Source organism: Chiloscyllium punctatum, chromosome 47 (genome assembly GCF_047496795.1).
Source record: "Chiloscyllium punctatum isolate Juve2018m chromosome 47, sChiPun1.3, whole genome shotgun sequence".
NCBI lineage: Eukaryota > Metazoa > Chordata > Chondrichthyes > Orectolobiformes > Hemiscylliidae > Chiloscyllium > Chiloscyllium punctatum.
Genome location: NC_092785.1, coordinates 40,025,387 through 40,041,282, shown reverse-complemented (window position 1 = coordinate 40,041,282; position 15,896 = coordinate 40,025,387). Strand labels below are relative to the sequence as shown.

The 15,896-nt window shown below is 53.7% G+C and overlaps 1 protein-coding gene across 4 annotated transcripts in view; it reads left to right on the top strand.

Moving 5' to 3' along the window:
• LOC140468586 (mitochondrial import receptor subunit TOM40B-like) overlaps nt 1-15,896 on the top strand; it is a 65,132-nt gene that overhangs the window by 33,501 nt on the left and 15,735 nt on the right. For all 4 annotated transcript variants that reach the window (XM_072564677.1, XM_072564676.1, XM_072564680.1 and 1 more), the window contains 2 exons: nt 11,684-11,760; nt 14,632-14,734. In XM_072564677.1, coding sequence (XP_072420778.1) covers nt 11,684-11,760; nt 14,632-14,734 — 180 coding nt within the window. The remainder of the gene's footprint in view (nt 1-11,683; nt 11,761-14,631; nt 14,735-15,896) is intronic.

The following is a 15,896-nucleotide window of genomic DNA, read 5'->3' as shown; positions in this document are numbered from 1 at the left end:
ACAGTGAGGGGTGTGGGGTATATCAGGGTGTGTTACAGTGAGGGGGTGTGGGGTATATCAGAGTGTGTTACAGTGAGGGGGTGTGGGGTATATCAGTGTTACAGTGAGGGGGTGTGGGGTATATCAGAGAGTGTTACAGTGAGGGGGTGTGGGGTATATCAGGGAGCGTTACAGTGAGGGGTGTGGGGTATATCAGGGTGTGTTACAGTGAGGGGTGTGGGGTATATCAGGGTGTGTTACAGTGAGGGGGTGTGGGGTATATCAGGGAGTGTTACAGTGAGTGGTGTGGGGTATATCAGGGTGTGTTACAGTGAGGGATGTGGGGTATATCAGGGTGTGTTACAGTGAGGGGGTGTGGGGTATATCAGGGAGTGTTACAGTGAGGGGGTGTGGGGTATATCAGGGTGTGTTACAGTGAGGGGGTGTGGGGTATATCAGGGTGTGTTACAGTGAGGGGGTGTGGGGTATATCAGAGTGTGTTACCGTGAGGGGGTGTGGGGTATATCAGTGTAACAGTGAGGGGGTGTGGGTTATATCAGGGAGTGGAACAGTGAGGGGGTGTGGGGTATATCAGAGTGTGTTACAGTGAGGGGGTGTGGGGTATATCAGAGAGTGTTACAGTGAGGGGGGTGGGGTATATCAGTGTGTTACAGTGAGGGGGTGTGGGGTATATCAGGGAGTGTTACAGTGAGAGGGTGTGGGGAATATCAGGGAGTGTTACAGTGAGAGGGTGTGGGGTATATCAGAGAGTGTTACAGTGAGGGGGTGTGGGGTATATCAGTGTGTTACAGTGAGAGGGTGTGGGGTATATCAGTGTTACAGTGAGGGGTGTGGGGTATATCAGGGAGTGTTACAGTGAGGGGTGTGGGGTATATCAGGGAGTGTTACAGTGAGGGGGTGTGGGCTATATCAGAGAGTGTTACAGTGAGGGGGTGTGGGGTATATTACAGAGTGTTACAGTGAGGGGTGTGGGGTATATCAGTGTGTTACAGTGACGGGGTGTGGGGTATATCAGTGTGTTACAGTGAGGGGGTGTGGGGTATATCAGGGTGTGTTACAGTGAGGGGGTGTGGGGTATATCAGTGTGTTACAGTGAGGGGGTGTGGGGTATATCAGTGTGTTACAGTGAGGGGTGTGGGATATATCAGTGTTACAGTGAGGGGGTGTGGGGTATATCAGGGAGTGTTACAGTGAGGGGGTGTGGGGTATATCAGGGAGTGTTACGGTGAGGGGGTGTGGGGTATATCAGGGAGTGTTACAGTGAGGGGTGTGGGGTATATCAGAGAGTGTTACATTGAGGGGGTGTGGGGTATATCAGCGAGTGTTACAGTGAGGGGGTTTGGGGTATATCAGAGAGTGTTACAGTGAGGGGGTGTGGGGTATATCACAGGGTGTTACAGTGAGGGGGTGTGGGGTATATCACAGGGTGTTACAGTGAGGGGTGTTGTGTATATCAGTGTTACAATGAGGGGGTGTGGGGTATCTCAGGGAGTGTTACAGTGAGGGATGTGGGGTATATCAGAGTGTGTTACAGTGAGGGGGTGTGGGGTATATCAGGGGGTGTTACAGTGAGGGGGTGTGGGGTATATCAGGGAGTGTTGCAGTGAGGGGGTGTGGGATATATCAGAGAGTGTTACAGTGAGGGGTGTGGGGTATATCAGAGTGTGTTACAGTGAGGGGGTGTGGGGTATATCAGGGGGTGTTACAGTGAGGGGTGTGGGGTATATCAGAGAGTGTTACAGTGAGGGGTGTGGGGTATATCAGAGAGTGTTACAGTGAGGGGGTGTGGGGTATATCAGAGAGTGTTATAGTGAGGGGGTGTGGGGTATATCAGTGTGTTACAGTGAAGGGAATGGGGTCTATCAGTGTTACAGTGAGGGGATGTGGGGTATATCAGAGAGTGTTACAGTGAGGGCTGTGGTGTATATCAGTGTTACAGTGAGGGGGTGAGGGGTATATCACTGTTACAGTGAGGGGTGTGGGGTATCTCAGTGTGTTACAGTGAGGGGGTGTGTGGTATATCACAGGGTGTTACAGTGAGGGGTGTGGGGTGTATCGGAGAGTGTTACAGTGAGGGGTGTGGGGTATATCAGTGTGTTACAGTGAGGGGTGTGGGATATATCAGTGTTACAGTGAGGGGGTGTGGGGTATATCAGGGAGTGTTACAGTGAGGGGGTGTGGGGTATATCAGGGAGTGTTACAGTGAGGGGGTGTGGGGTATATCAGGGAGTGTTACAGTGAGGGGGTGTGGGGTATATCCGGGAGTGTTACAGTGAGGGGTGTGGGTTATATCAGAGAGTGTTACAGTGAGGGGGTGTGGGGTATATCACAGGGTGTTACAGTGAGGGGGTGTGGGGTATATCAGTGTGTTACAGTGAGGGGGTGTGGGGTATATCACAGGGTGTTACAGTGAGGGGGTGTGGGGTATATCAGGGAGTGTTACAGTGAGGGGTGTGGTGTATATCAGTGAGGGGGTGTGGGGTATATCAGTGTTACAGTGAGGGGGTGTGGGGTATATCAGTGAGTGTTACAGTGAGAGGGTGTGGGATATATCAGAGAGTGTTACAGTGAGGGGGTGTGGGGTATATCAGGGAGTGTTACAGTGAGGGGTGTGGGGTATATCAGGGAGTGTTACAGTGAGGGGGTGTGGGGTATATCAGGGAGTGTTACAGTGAGGGGGTGTGGGGTATATCAGGGAGTGTTATAGTGAGGGGGTGTGGGGTATATCAGAGAGTGTTACAGTGAGGGGTGAGGGGTATATCAGTGTTACAGTGAGGGGGTGTGGGGTATATCACAGAGTGTTACAGTGAGGGTTGTGGGGTATATCAGGGTGTGTTACAGTGAGGGGGTGTGGGGTATATCAGAGAGTGTTACAGTGAGGGGGTGTGGGGTATATCAGGGAGTGTTACAGTGAGGAGGTGTGGGGTATATCAGTGTGTGTTACAGTGAGGGGTGTGGGGTATATCAGAGTGTGTTACAGTGAGGGGTGTGGGGTATATCAGAGAGTGTTACAGTGAGGGGTGTGGGGTGTATCAGAGAGTGTTACAGTGAGGGGGTGTGGGGTATATCAGAGAGTGTCCCAGTGAGGGGGTGTGGGGTATATCAGGGAGTGTTACAGTGAGGGGGTGTGGGGTATATCAGTGTGTGTTACAGTGAGGGGTGTGGGGTATATCAGAGTGTGTTACAGTGAGGGGTGTGGGGTATATCAGAGTGTGTTACAGTGAGGGGTGTGGGGTATATCAGAGAGTGTTACAGTGAGGGGGTGTGGGGTATATCAGAGAGTGTCCCAGTGAGGGGGTGTGGTGTATATCAGGGAGTGTTACAGTGAGGGGGTGTGGGGTATATCAGAGAGTGTTACAGTGAGGGGTGTGGGGTGTATCAGAGAGTGTTACAGTGAGGGGTGTGGGGTATATCAGGGAGTGTTACAGTGAGGGGTGTGGGGTATATCAGGGTGTGTTACAGTCAGGGGTGTGGGGTATATCAGGGTGTGTTACAGTGAGGGGGTGTGGGGTATATCAGAGTGTGTTACAGTGAGGGGGTGTGGGGTATATCAGTGTTACAGTGAGGGGGTGTGGGGTATATCAGAGAGTGTTACAGTGAGGGGGTGTGGTGTATATCAGAGAGTGTTATAGTGATGGGGTGTGGGGTATATCAGTGTTACAGTGAGGGGGTGTGGGGTATATCAGGGAGTGTTACAGTGAGGGTTGTGGGGTATATCAGGGAGTGTTACAGTGAGGGGGTGTGGGGTATATCAGGGTGTGTTACAGTGAGGGGTGTGGGGTATATCAGGGTGTGTTACAGTGAGGGGGTGTGGGGTATATCAGAGTGTGTTACAGTGAGGGGGTGTGGGTTATATCAGTGTTACAGTGAGGGGGTGTGGGGTATATCAGAGAGTGTTACAGTGAGGGGGGTGGGGTATATCAGTGTGTTACAGTGAGGGGGTGTGGGGTATATCAGGGAGTGTTACAGTGAGGGGTGTGGGGTATATCAGAGAGTGTTACAGTGAGGGGGTGTGGGGTATATCAGTGTGTTACAGTGAGGGGTGTGGGGTATATCAGAGAGTGTTACAGTGAGGGGTGTGGGGTATATCAGGGAGTGTTACAGTGAGGGGGTGTGGGGTATATCAGAGAGTGTTACAGTGAGGGGGTGTGGGGAATATCAGGGAGTGTTACAGTGAGGGGTGTGGGGTATATCAGGGAGTGTTACAGTGAGGGGGTGTGGGGTATATCAGAGAGTGTTACAGTGAGGGGGTGTGGGGTATATCAGAGTGTGTTACAGTGAAGGGGTGTGGGGTATATCAGAGTGTTACAGTGAAGGGGTGTGGGGTATATCGGAGTGTGATACAGTGAAGGGGTGTAGGGTATATCAGTGTGTTACAGTGAGGGGGTGTGGGGTATATCAGAGAGTGTTACAGTGAGGGGGTGTGGGGTATATCAGTGTTACAGTGAAGGGGTGTGGGGTATATCGGAGTGTGATACAGTGAAGGGGTGTAGGGTATATCAGTGTGTTACAGTGAGGGGGTGTGGGGTATATCAGAGAGTGTTACACTGAGGGGGTGTGGGGTATATCAGAGAGTGTTACACTGAGGGGGTGTGGGGTATATCAGAGAGTGTTACAGTGAGGGGGTGTGGGGTATATCAGAGAGTGTTACCGTGAGGGGGTGTGGGGTATATCAGTGTTACAGTGAGGGGTGTGGGGTATATCAGAGAGTGTTACAGTGAGGGGGTGTGGGGTATATCAGAGAGTGTTACAGTGAGGGGGTGTGGGGTATATCAGGGAGTGTTACAGTGAGGGGTGTGGGGTATATCAGAGAGTGTTACAGTGAGGGGTGTGGGGTATATCAGTGTGTTACAGTGAGGGGTGTGGGGTATATCAGAGTGTTACAGTGAGGGGTGTGGGGTATATCAGGGAGTGTTACAGTGAGGGGTGTGGGGTATATCAGGGTGTGTTACAGTGAGGGGGTGTGGGGTATATCAGAGAGTGTTACAGTGAGGGGGTGTGGGGTATATCAGAGTGTGTTACAGTGAGGGGGTGTGGGGTATATCAGGGAGTGTTACAGTGAGGGGGTGTGGGGTATATCAGAGTGTGTTACAGTGAGGGGGGTGGGGTATATCAGGGTGTGTTACAGTGAGGGGGTGTGGGGTATATCTGAGTGTATTACAGTGAGGGGGTGTGGGGTATATCAGAGTGTTACAGTGAGGGGGTGTGGGGTATATCAGAGAGTGTAACAGTGAGGGGGTGTGGGGTATATCAGAGAGTGTTACAGTGAGGGGGTGTGGGGTATATCTGTTTTTCAGTGAGGGGGTGTGGGGTATATCAGAGAGTGTTACAGTGAGGGGGTGTGTGGTGTCTCAGGGAGTGTTACAGTGAGGGGTGTGGGGTATATCAGTGTGTTACAGTGAGGGGGTGTGTGGTATATCACAGGGTGTTACAGTGAGAGGGTGTGGGGTATATCAGTGTTACAGTGAGGGGGTGTGGGGTATATCAGGGAGTGTTACAGTGAGGGGTGTGGGGTATATCAGAGAGTGTTACAGTGAGGGGTGTGGGGTATATCAGAGAGTGTTACAGTGAGGGGTGTGGGGTATATCAGAGAGTGTTACAGTGAGGGGGTGTGGGGTATATCAGGGAGTGTTACAGTCAGGGGGTGTGGGGTATATCAGGGAGTGTTACAGTGAGGGGGTGTGAGGTATATCAGAGAGTGTTACAGTGAGGGGGTGTTGGGTATATCAGAGAGTGCTACAGTGAGGGGTGTGGGGTATATCAGTGTATTACAGTGAGGGGTGTGGGGTATATCGGAGAGTGTTACAGTGAGGGGGTGTGGGGTATATCAGGGAGTGTTACAGTGAGGGGGTGTGGGGTATATTAGTGGTACAGTGAGGGGTGTGGGGTATATCAGGGAGTGTTACAGTGAGGGGGTGTGGGGTATATCACTGTCACAGTGAGGGTTGTGGGGTATATCAGAGAGTGTTACAGTGAGGGGGTGTGGGGTATATCAGAGAGTGTTATAGTGAGGGGTGTGGGGTATATCAGAGAGTGTTACAGTGAGGGGTGTGGGCTATATCAGGGAGTGTTACAGTGAGGGGGCGTGGGGTATATCAGAGAGTGTTACAGTGAGGGGTGTGGGGTATATCAGGGAGTGTTACAGTGAGGGGTGTGGGGTATATCAGAGTGTTACAGTGAGGGGGTGTGGGGTATATCAGAGAGTGTTACAGTGAGGGGTGTGGGGTATATCAGAGTGTTACAGTGACGGGGTGTGGGGTATATCAGAGTGTTACAGTGAGGGGGTGTGGGGTATATCAGAGAGTGTTACAGTGAGGGGTGTGGGGTATATCAGGGAGTGTTACAATGAGAGGTGTGGGGTATATCAGTGTGTTACAGTGAGGGGGTGTGGGGTATATCAGGGTGTGTTACAGTGAGGGGTGTGGGGTATATCAGGGAGTGTCACAGTGAGGGGTGTGGGGTATATCAGGGTGTGTTACAGTGAGGGGTGTGGGGTATATCAGTGTGTTACAGTGAGGGGGTGTGGGGTATCTCAGAGTGTTACAGTGAGGGGGTGTGGGGTATATCACAGGGTGTTACAGTGAGGGGTGTGGGGTATATCAGTGTGTTACAGTGAGGGGTGTGGGGTATATCACAGGGTGTTACAGTGAGGGGGTGTGGGGTATATTAGAGAGTGTTACAGTGAGGGGGTGTGGGGTATATCAGGGAGTGTTACAGTGAGGGGTGTGGGGTATATCACAGGGTGTTACAGTGAGGGGTGTGGGGTATATCAGAGAGTGTCCCAGTGAGGGGGTGTGGGGTATATCAGAGGGTGTCCCAGTGCGGGGTGTGGGGTATATCAGGGAGTGTTACAGTGAGGGGTGTGGGGTATATCAGTGTTACAGTGAGGGGGTGTGGGGTATATCAGTGTGTTACAGTGAGGGGGTGTGGGGTATATCAGAGAGTGTTACAGTGAGGGGGTGTGGGGTATATCAGAGAGTGTTACAGTGAGGGGGTGTGGGGTATATCAGGGAGTGTTACAGTGAGGGGGTGTGGGGTATATCAGGGAGTCTTACAGTGAGGGGTGTGGGGTATATCAGAGAGTGTTACAGTGAGGGGGTGTGGGGTATATCAGTGTGTTACAGTGAGGGGGTGTGGGGTATATCAGGGATTGTTACAGTGAGGGGGTGTGGGGTATATCAGGGAGTGTTACAGTGAGGGGGTGTGGGGTATATCAGGGAGTGTTACAGTGAGGGGGTGTGGGGTATATCAGAGAGTGTTACAGTGAGGGGGTGTGGGGTATATCAGTGTGTTACAGTGAGGGGGTGTGGGTTATATCAGAGAGTGTTACAGTGAGGGGGTGTGGGGTATATCAGTGTGTCCCAGTGTGGGGGTGTGGGGTATATCAGAGGGTGTCCCAGTGCGGGGGTGTGGGGTATATCAGTGTGTCCCAGTGTGGGGGTGTGGGGTATATCAGTGTGTTACAGTGAGGGGGTGTGGGGTATATCAGGGAGTGTTACAGTGAGGGGGTGTGGGGTATATCAGTGTGTTACAGTAAGAGGGTGTGGGGTATATCAGAGAGTGTTACAGTGAGTGGGTGTGGGGTATATCAGGGAGTGTTACAGTGAGTGGGTGTGGGGTATATCAGGGAGTGTTACAGTGAGGGGTGTGGGGTATATCAGTGTGTTACAGTGAGGGGTGTGGGGTATATCAGAGTGTGTTACAGTGAGGGGGTGTGGGGTATATCAGAGAGTCTCCCAGTGCGGGGGTGTGGGGTATATCAGGGAGTGTTACAGTGAGGGGTGTGGGGTATATCAGAGGGTGTCCCAGTGCGGGGGTGTGGGGTATATCAGTGTGTCCCAGTGTGGGGGTGTGGGGTATATCAGTGTGTCCCAGTGTGGGGGTGTGGGGTATATCAGAGGGTGTCCCAGTGCGGGGGTGTGGGGTATATCAGTGTGTCCCAGTGTGGGGGTGTGGGGTATATCAGAGAGTGTTACAGTGAGGGGTGTGGGGTATATCAGAGAGTGTTACAGTGAGGGGGTGTGGGGTATATCAGAGAGTGTTACAGTGAGGGGGTGTGGGGTATATTAGTGGTACAGTGAGGGGTGTGGGGTATATCAGGGAGTGTTACAGTGAGGGGGTGTGGGGTATATCACTGTCACAGTGAGGGGTGTGGGGTATATCAGAGAGTGTTACAGTGAGGGGTGTGGGGTATATCAGAGAGTGTTACAGTGAGGGGTGTGGGCTATATCAGGGAGTGTTACAGTGAGGGGGCGTGGGGTATATCAGAGAGTGTTACAGTGAGGGGTGTGGGGTATATCAGGGAGTGTTACAGTGAGGGGTGTGGGGTATATCAGAGTGTTACAGTGAGGGGGTGTGGGGTATATCAGAGAGTGTTACAGTGAGGGGTGTGGGGTATACCAGAGTGTTACAGTGAGGGGGTGTGGGGTATATCAGAGAGTGTTACAGTGAGGGGGTGTGGGGTATATCAGAGAGTGTTACAGTGAGGGGTGTGGGGTATATCAGGGAGTGTTACAGTGAGGGGTGTGGGGTATATCAGTGTGTTACAGTGAGGCGGTGTGGGGTATATCAGGGTGTGTTACAGTGAGGGGTGTGGGGTATATCAGGGAGTGTCACAGTGAGGGGTGTGGGGTATATCAGGGAGTGTCACAGTGAGGGGTGTGGGGTATATCAGTGTGTTACAGTGAGGGGGTGTGGGGTATATCAGGGAGTGTTACAGTGAGGTGTGTGGGGTATATCACAGGGTGTTACCGTGAGGGGTGTGGGGTATATCAGAGAGTGTCCCAGTGAGGGGGTGTGGGGTATATCAGAGGGTGTCCCAGTGCGGGGTGTGGGGAATATCAGGGAGTGTTACAGTGAGGGGTGTGGGGTATATCAGTGTTACAGTGAGGGGGTGTGGGGTATATCAGAGAGTGTTACAGTGAGGGGCTGTGGCGTATATCAGTGTGTTACAGTGAGGGGGTGTGGGGTATATCAGAGCGTGTTACAGTGAGGGGGTGTGGGGTATATCAGGGAGTGTTACAGTGAGGGGTGTGGGGTATATCAGAGAGTGTTACAGTGAGGGGGTGTGGGGTATATCAGAGAGTGTTACAGTGAGGGGGTGTGGGGTATATCAGTGTGTCCCAGTGTGGGGTATATCAGAGGGTGTCCCAGTGCGGGGGTGTGGGGTATATCAGTGTGTCCCAGTGTGGGGGTGTGGGGTATATCAGTGTGTTACAGTGAGGGGGTGTGGGGTATATCAGGGAGTGTTACAGTGAGGGGGTGTGGGGTATATCAGTGTGTTACAGTAAGAGGGTGTGGGGTATATCAGAGAGTGTTACAGTGAGTGGGTGTGGGGTATATCAGGGAGTGTTACAGTGAGGGGTGTGGGGTATATCAGTGTGTCCCAGTGCGGGGGTGTGGGGTATATCAGAGGGTGTCCCAGTGCGGGGGTGTGGGGTATATCAGGGAGTGTTACAGTGAGGGGTGTGGGGTATATCAGAGGGTGTCCCAGTGCGGGGGTGTGGGGTATATCAGTGTGTCCCAGTGTGGGGGTGTGGGGTATATCAGTGTGTCCCAGTGTGGGGGTGTGGGGTATATCAGAGGGTGTCCCAGTGCGGGGGTGTGTGGTATATCAGTGTGTCCCAGTGTGGGGGTGTGGGGTATATCAGGGAGTGTCCCAGTGCGGGGGTGTTGGGTATATCAGAGAGTCTCCCAGTGCGGGGGTGTGGGGTATATCAGAGGGTGTCCCAGTGCGGGGGTGTGGGGTATATCAGTGTGTCCCAGTGTGAGGGTGTGGGGTATATCAGGGAGTGTCCCAGTGCGGGGGTGTGGGGTATATCAGACGGTGTCCCAGTGCGGGGTATATCAGGGAGTGTCCCAGTGCGGGGGTGTGGGGTATATCAGAGGGTGTCCCAGTGCGGGGGTGTGGGGTATATCCGAGGGTGTCCCAGTGCGGGGGTGTGGGGTATATCAGAGGGTGTCCCAGTGCGGGGGTGTGGGGTATATCAGAGGGTGTCCCAGTGCGGGGGTGTGGGGTATATCAGAGGGTGTCCCAGTGCGGGGGTGTGGGGTATATCAGAGGGTGTCCCAGTGCGGGGGTGTGGGGTATATCAGAGGGTGTCCCAGTGCGGGGGTGTGGGGTATATCAGAGGGTGTCCCAGTGCGGGGGTGTGGGGTATATCAGAGGGTGTCCCAGTGCGGGGGTGTGGGGTATATCAGGGAGTGTCCCAGTGCGGGGGTGTGGGGTATATCAGAGGGTGTCCCAGTGCGGGGTATATCAGGGAGTGTCCCAGTGCGGGGGTGTGGGGTATATCAGAGGGTGTCCCAGTGCGGGGGTGTGGGGTATATCCGAGGGTGTCCCAGTGCGGGGGTGTGGGGTATATCAGAGGGTGTCCCAGTGCGGGGGTGTGGGGTATATCCGAGGGTGTCCCAGTGCGGGGTATATCAGGGAGTGTCCCAGTGCGGGGGTGTGGGGTATATCAGAGGGTGTCCCAGTGCGGGGGTGTGGGGTATATCAGAGGGTGTCCCAGTGCGGGGGTGTGGGGTATATCAGAGGGTGTCCCAGTGCGGGGGTGTGGGGTATATCAGGGAGTGTCCCAGTGCGGGGGTGTGGGGTATATCAGAGGGTGTCCCAGTGCGGGGTATATCAGGGAGTGTCCCAGTGCGGGGGTGTGGGGTATATCAGAGGGTGTCCCAGTGCGGGGGTGTGGGGTATATCCGAGGGTGTCCCAGTGCGGGGGTGTGGGGTATATCCGAGGGTGTCCCAGTGCGGGGGTGTGGGGTATATCAGAGGGTGTCCCAGTGCGGGGGTGTGGGGTATGTCAGAGGGTGTCCCAGTGCGGGGGTGTGGGGTATATCAGGGAGTGTCCCAGTGCGGGGGTGTGGGGTATATCAGGGAGTGTCCCAGTGCGGGGGTGTGGGGTATATCAGAGGGTGTCCCAGTGCGGGGGTGTGGGGTATATCAGAGGGTGTCCCAGTGCGGGGGTGTGGGGTATATCAGAGGGTGTCCCAGTGCGGGGGTGTGGGGTATATCAGAGGGTGTCCCAGTGCGAGGGTGTGGGGTATATCCGAGGGTGTCCCAGTGCGGGGTATATCAGGGAGTGTCCCAGTGCGGGGGTGTGGGGTATATCAGAGGGTGTCCCAGTGCGGGGGTGTGGGGTATATCAGAGGGTGTCCCAGTGCAGGGGTGTGGGGTATATCAGAGGGTGTCCCAGTGCGGGGGTGTGGGGTATATCCGAGGGTGTCCCAGTGCGGGGGTGTGGGGTATATCCGAGGGTGTCCCAGTGCGGGGGTGTGGGGTATATCAGAGGGTGTCCCAGTGCGGGGGTGTGGGGTATATCAGAGGGTGTCCCAGTGCGGGGGTGTGGGGTATATCCGAGGGTGTCCCAGTGCGGGGGTGTGGGGTATATCAGAGGGTGTCCCAGTGCGGGGGTGTGGGGTATGTCAGAGGGTGTCCCAGTGCGGGGGTGTGGGGTATATCAGGGAGTGTCCCAGTGCGGGGGTGTGGGGTATATCAGGGAGTGTCCCAGTGCGGGGGTGTGGGGTATATCAGAGGGTGTCCCAGTGCGGGGGTGTGGGGTATATCCGAGGGTGTCCCAGTGCGGGGTATATCAGGGAGTGTCCCAGTGCGGGGGTGTGGGGTATATCCGAGGGTGTCCCAGTGCGGGGTCCATCTCAGACTGTGATTGTTCCTGTTCCCCAGCCCCTCAGTGGATCGCCACCCTGAACATTGGTCGCGGTGGGGCCCACGTCAGCTACTACCACAGGGCAAATGATCAGGTGAGTGTCCTGTGAGACCTGTTCCCTGTGCTCGGTGCAGGGTCGTCCAGCAGAGTCTGTCCCCTTCCACCCTGGGAAAGTCAGACCAGATGGTGAAGCAGGGGGCTGTGGGAATTCCGACTGAGGCAGAACGAGGTTTCACTGGGGGTGCGGAGGAGGAGGAGGAGGAGGAGATGCACATTCCCTGATCCTTTTAACCTCACTGTGCTGCACAGCAGGTGACAGCTGTACGGGCCTCTCTTTGCAAACTGATCAAACACTAGGAGCGTGGGCGTCGAAATGCTGATGAATCTCCACCGCCCTGTGAGGGCAGACCCTGGGAGTGACCGGGAGGGGCTTTGCACAGCACTGAGGGTACATATCGGGGGTGGTGCAGTGATCGTAGAACGCACGTCAAACTCGCATCTTCATTTCCCCAGGTTTTCGGCTGTCCCGCGGATGTTTTAGCTGTCACGGCGGAGGGGGTGGGGGGGGGGGAAAGACTCCAGGGCTCGGCGGCAGAGTGATCAGCTCAGAGCCGTCCCTGTTCCTGAGAACAGGTCACCGCCAAGGTTGGGGATACTTGGGAATTCTGTCCCCTCCGACCGCGGTTGGCGCCTGGTCAATCCCATCGCTGGAGGACTCCTGTTGAGCAGAGGAGCTGCGGTGAGGTTAGTGGGGTGTGACAATAGACAATAGACAATAGATGCAGGAGTAGGCCATTCTGCCCTTCGAGCCTGCACCGCCATTCAATATGATCATGGCTGATCATTCCCAATCAGTATCCTCTTCCTGCCTTATCTCCATACCCCTTGACTCCACTATCTTTAAGAGCTCTATCCAATTCTTTCTTAAATGAATCCAGAGACTGGGCCTCCACTGCCCTCTGGGGCAGAGCATTCCACACAGCCACCACTCTCTGGGTGAAGTAGTTTCTCCTCATCTCTGTCCTAAATGGTCTACCCCGTATTTTTAAGTTGTGTCCTCTGGTTCGGCACTCCCCCATCAACGGAAATATGTTCCCTCCTGCCAGAGTGTCCAGTCCTTTCATAATCCTATACGTTTCAATCAGATCCCCTCTCAGTCTTCTAAACTCAAGGGTACACAAGCCCAGTCGCTTCAGTCTTTCTGTGTAAGGCAATCCTGCCATTCCAGGAATTGACCTCATGAACCTACGCTGCACTCCCTCAATAGCCAGAATGTCTTTCCTCAAATTTGGAGACCAGAACTGTACACAGTACTCCAGGTGTGGTCTCACATCCGATCCGATCCGATCCGATCCGATCCAATCCGTACCTGATGAGGTGCTGCACTGATCCCTCTTCCAATGCTACGCGCTCCCTCTTCCATCACCAAAGAGTGGCTTTTCCGACTGGAGGTCTCTGACTAGCAGTGTTCCACAAGGCTGCGTCCCCTTCTGTTTGTCAGTTGTATAAATGTTTTACTTGAGAATATAGAAGGCCCGGTTCATAGGTTTGTGGGTGATGCCAGGATTGGTCGGTCTAGTGGACAGTGAAGAAGAGATCGTAATCAATTGGGCCAGCGGGCTGACGAGTGGCAGAGGAAGATTACTCTGGATAAACGCGCGGTGCTGCATTTTGGTAAAACACGCACCAGCAGGATTTATCCATTTAATGGTCGGGCCCTGGGTCGTGTTGGAGAACGGGGAGCTAGGGGTTCCGGGACACCATCCTGTGAAGTTTGTCTCACATGTAGACAGGGCGGGGTTGAAGAAGGCGTTTAGCACGTTTACCTTCACTGCTCAGACCTTGGGAGTGCAGGAGTTGGGGGACGCCATGTTGGGGTTGTACAGGACGTTGGTGAGGTCTCGTCTGGAGAACTGTGTCAAGTTCCGGGCGCCCTGTTACAGGAAGGAGATTATTAACCCGGAGAGGGGTTCAGAAGGGATTTACCAGGAGGTTGCCGGGTATGGAAGGGGTTTGGGTTGGACTGGGGCTTTTATTAGTGGGACATAGGAGGTTGTGGGGTGACCTTTTATAGAGGTTCATTAACCCCTGAGGGGTGTAAATAAAGTGAATGGCAGGTGTATTTTCCTTAGGGTGGGGGATTTGAAGACGAGAGAGGGGGGACATATTTTTAGGGTGGGAGGAGAGAGGTTTAAAAATAACATGAGGGACAATGGTTTTACACAGAGGATGGTTCACATGTGGACGAAGTGGTGGGTGCGGGTACAGTGACAGTGTTTCAAAGACATTTGGTTGACGACATGAACAGGAAAGTGTTGGGAGGGATATGGGCCCGGAGCAGGCAGGTGGGACGAGTCACAGAGATGTACAGCGTGGAAACAGACCCTTCGGCCCAACCCGTCCATGCTGACCCAGATATCCCAACCCAATCTAGTCCCACCTGCCAGCACCCGGCCCATATCCCCCCCAAACCCTTCCTATTCATATACCCATCCAGATGCCTCTTAAATGCTGTAATTGTACCAGCCTCCACCACTTCCTCTGGCAGCTCATTCCATACACGTACCACCCTCTGGGTGAAAGAGTTGCCCCTTAGGTCTCTTTTATATCTTTCCCCTCTCACCCTAAACCTATGCCCCTCTAGTTCTGGACTCCCCCGACCCCAGGGAAAAGACTTTGCCTATTTACTCTATCCATGCCCCTCAATTTTATAAACCTCTATAAGGTCACCCCTCAGCCTCCGACACTCCAGGGAAAACAGTCCCAGCCTGTTCAGCCTCTCCCTGTAGCTCAAACCCACCAACCCTGGCAACATCCTGGTAAATCTTGTCCGAACCCCTTTCAAGTTTCACAACAGTCTTTCCGATCGGAAGGAGACGAGTTGAGTTTGGGATGATGTTTGAACAATGGCTTGTGCCTCTGTGCTGGATGCGGCTGATGGAGAGCTCCCTTCTTTCCCCTGTAGGTTCAGGTGGGCGTGGAGTTTGAGGCGAGCTCTCAGACCCGGGAGACGGCCTTCTCATTCGGATACCAGCTCGACCTCCCGGAGGCAAACGTGGTGTTCCGAGGTGAGGCCGCAGCTCCTGGCGCGGTCAGCGCCTCGGGGGTGGGGGGGGGGGGGGTCCCCCGAACTGAACGTACACTGAGGGAAACCCCACACACACACGAGCGTGTCTCCAGGAAACGTGCAAGAGACTGACCCAAGCATGAGGGAGCACCGATGACGGAGTGATTCTGTCAGAGTTTATCATAGGATACCATCCCCACAATGTGGGAACAAGTCCACACCCACCTACCGAGAAGTAACCCGCCCAGACCCATTCCCCAACCTTATTACTCTACATTTACCCCTGACTAGTGCATCTAACCTGCACATCCCTGAACACTATGGGGTAATTTATCATGGCCAATCCACCCTAACCTACACATCCCTGAACACTATGGGTAATTTAGCATGGCCAATCCACCCTAACCTGCACATCCCTGAACACTATGGGGTAATTCAGCATGGCCAATCCACCCTAACCTACACATCCCTGAGCACTATGGGTAATTTAGCATGGCCAATCCACCCTAACCTACACATCCCTGAGCACTGTGGGGTAATTTAGCATGGCCAATCCACCCTAACCTACACATCCCTGAACACTATGGGGTAATTTAGCATGGCCAATCCGCCCTAACCTACACATCCCTGAGCACTGTGGGGTAATTTAGCATGGCCAATCCACCCTAACCTACACATCCCTGAACACTATGGGGTAATTTAGCATGGCCAATCCACCCTAACCTACACATCCCTGAGCACTATGGGGTAATTTAGCATGGCCAATCCACCCTAACCTACACATCCCTGAACACTATGGGGTAATTTAACATGGCCAATCCACCCTAACCTACACATCCCTGAACACTATGGGGTAATTTAGCATGGTCAATCCACCCTAACCTACACATCCCTGAACACTATGGGGTAATTTAGCATGGCCAATCCATCCTAACCTACACATCCCTGAACACTATGGGGTAATTTAGCATGGCCAATCCACCCTAACCTACACATCCCTGAACAGTATGGGGTAATTTAGCATGGCCAATCCACCGTAACCTACACATCCCTGAACACTATGGGGTAATTTAGCATGGCCAATCCATCCTAACCTACACATCCCTGAGCACTATGGGGTAATGTAGCATGACCAATCCACCCTAACCTACACATCCCTGAAC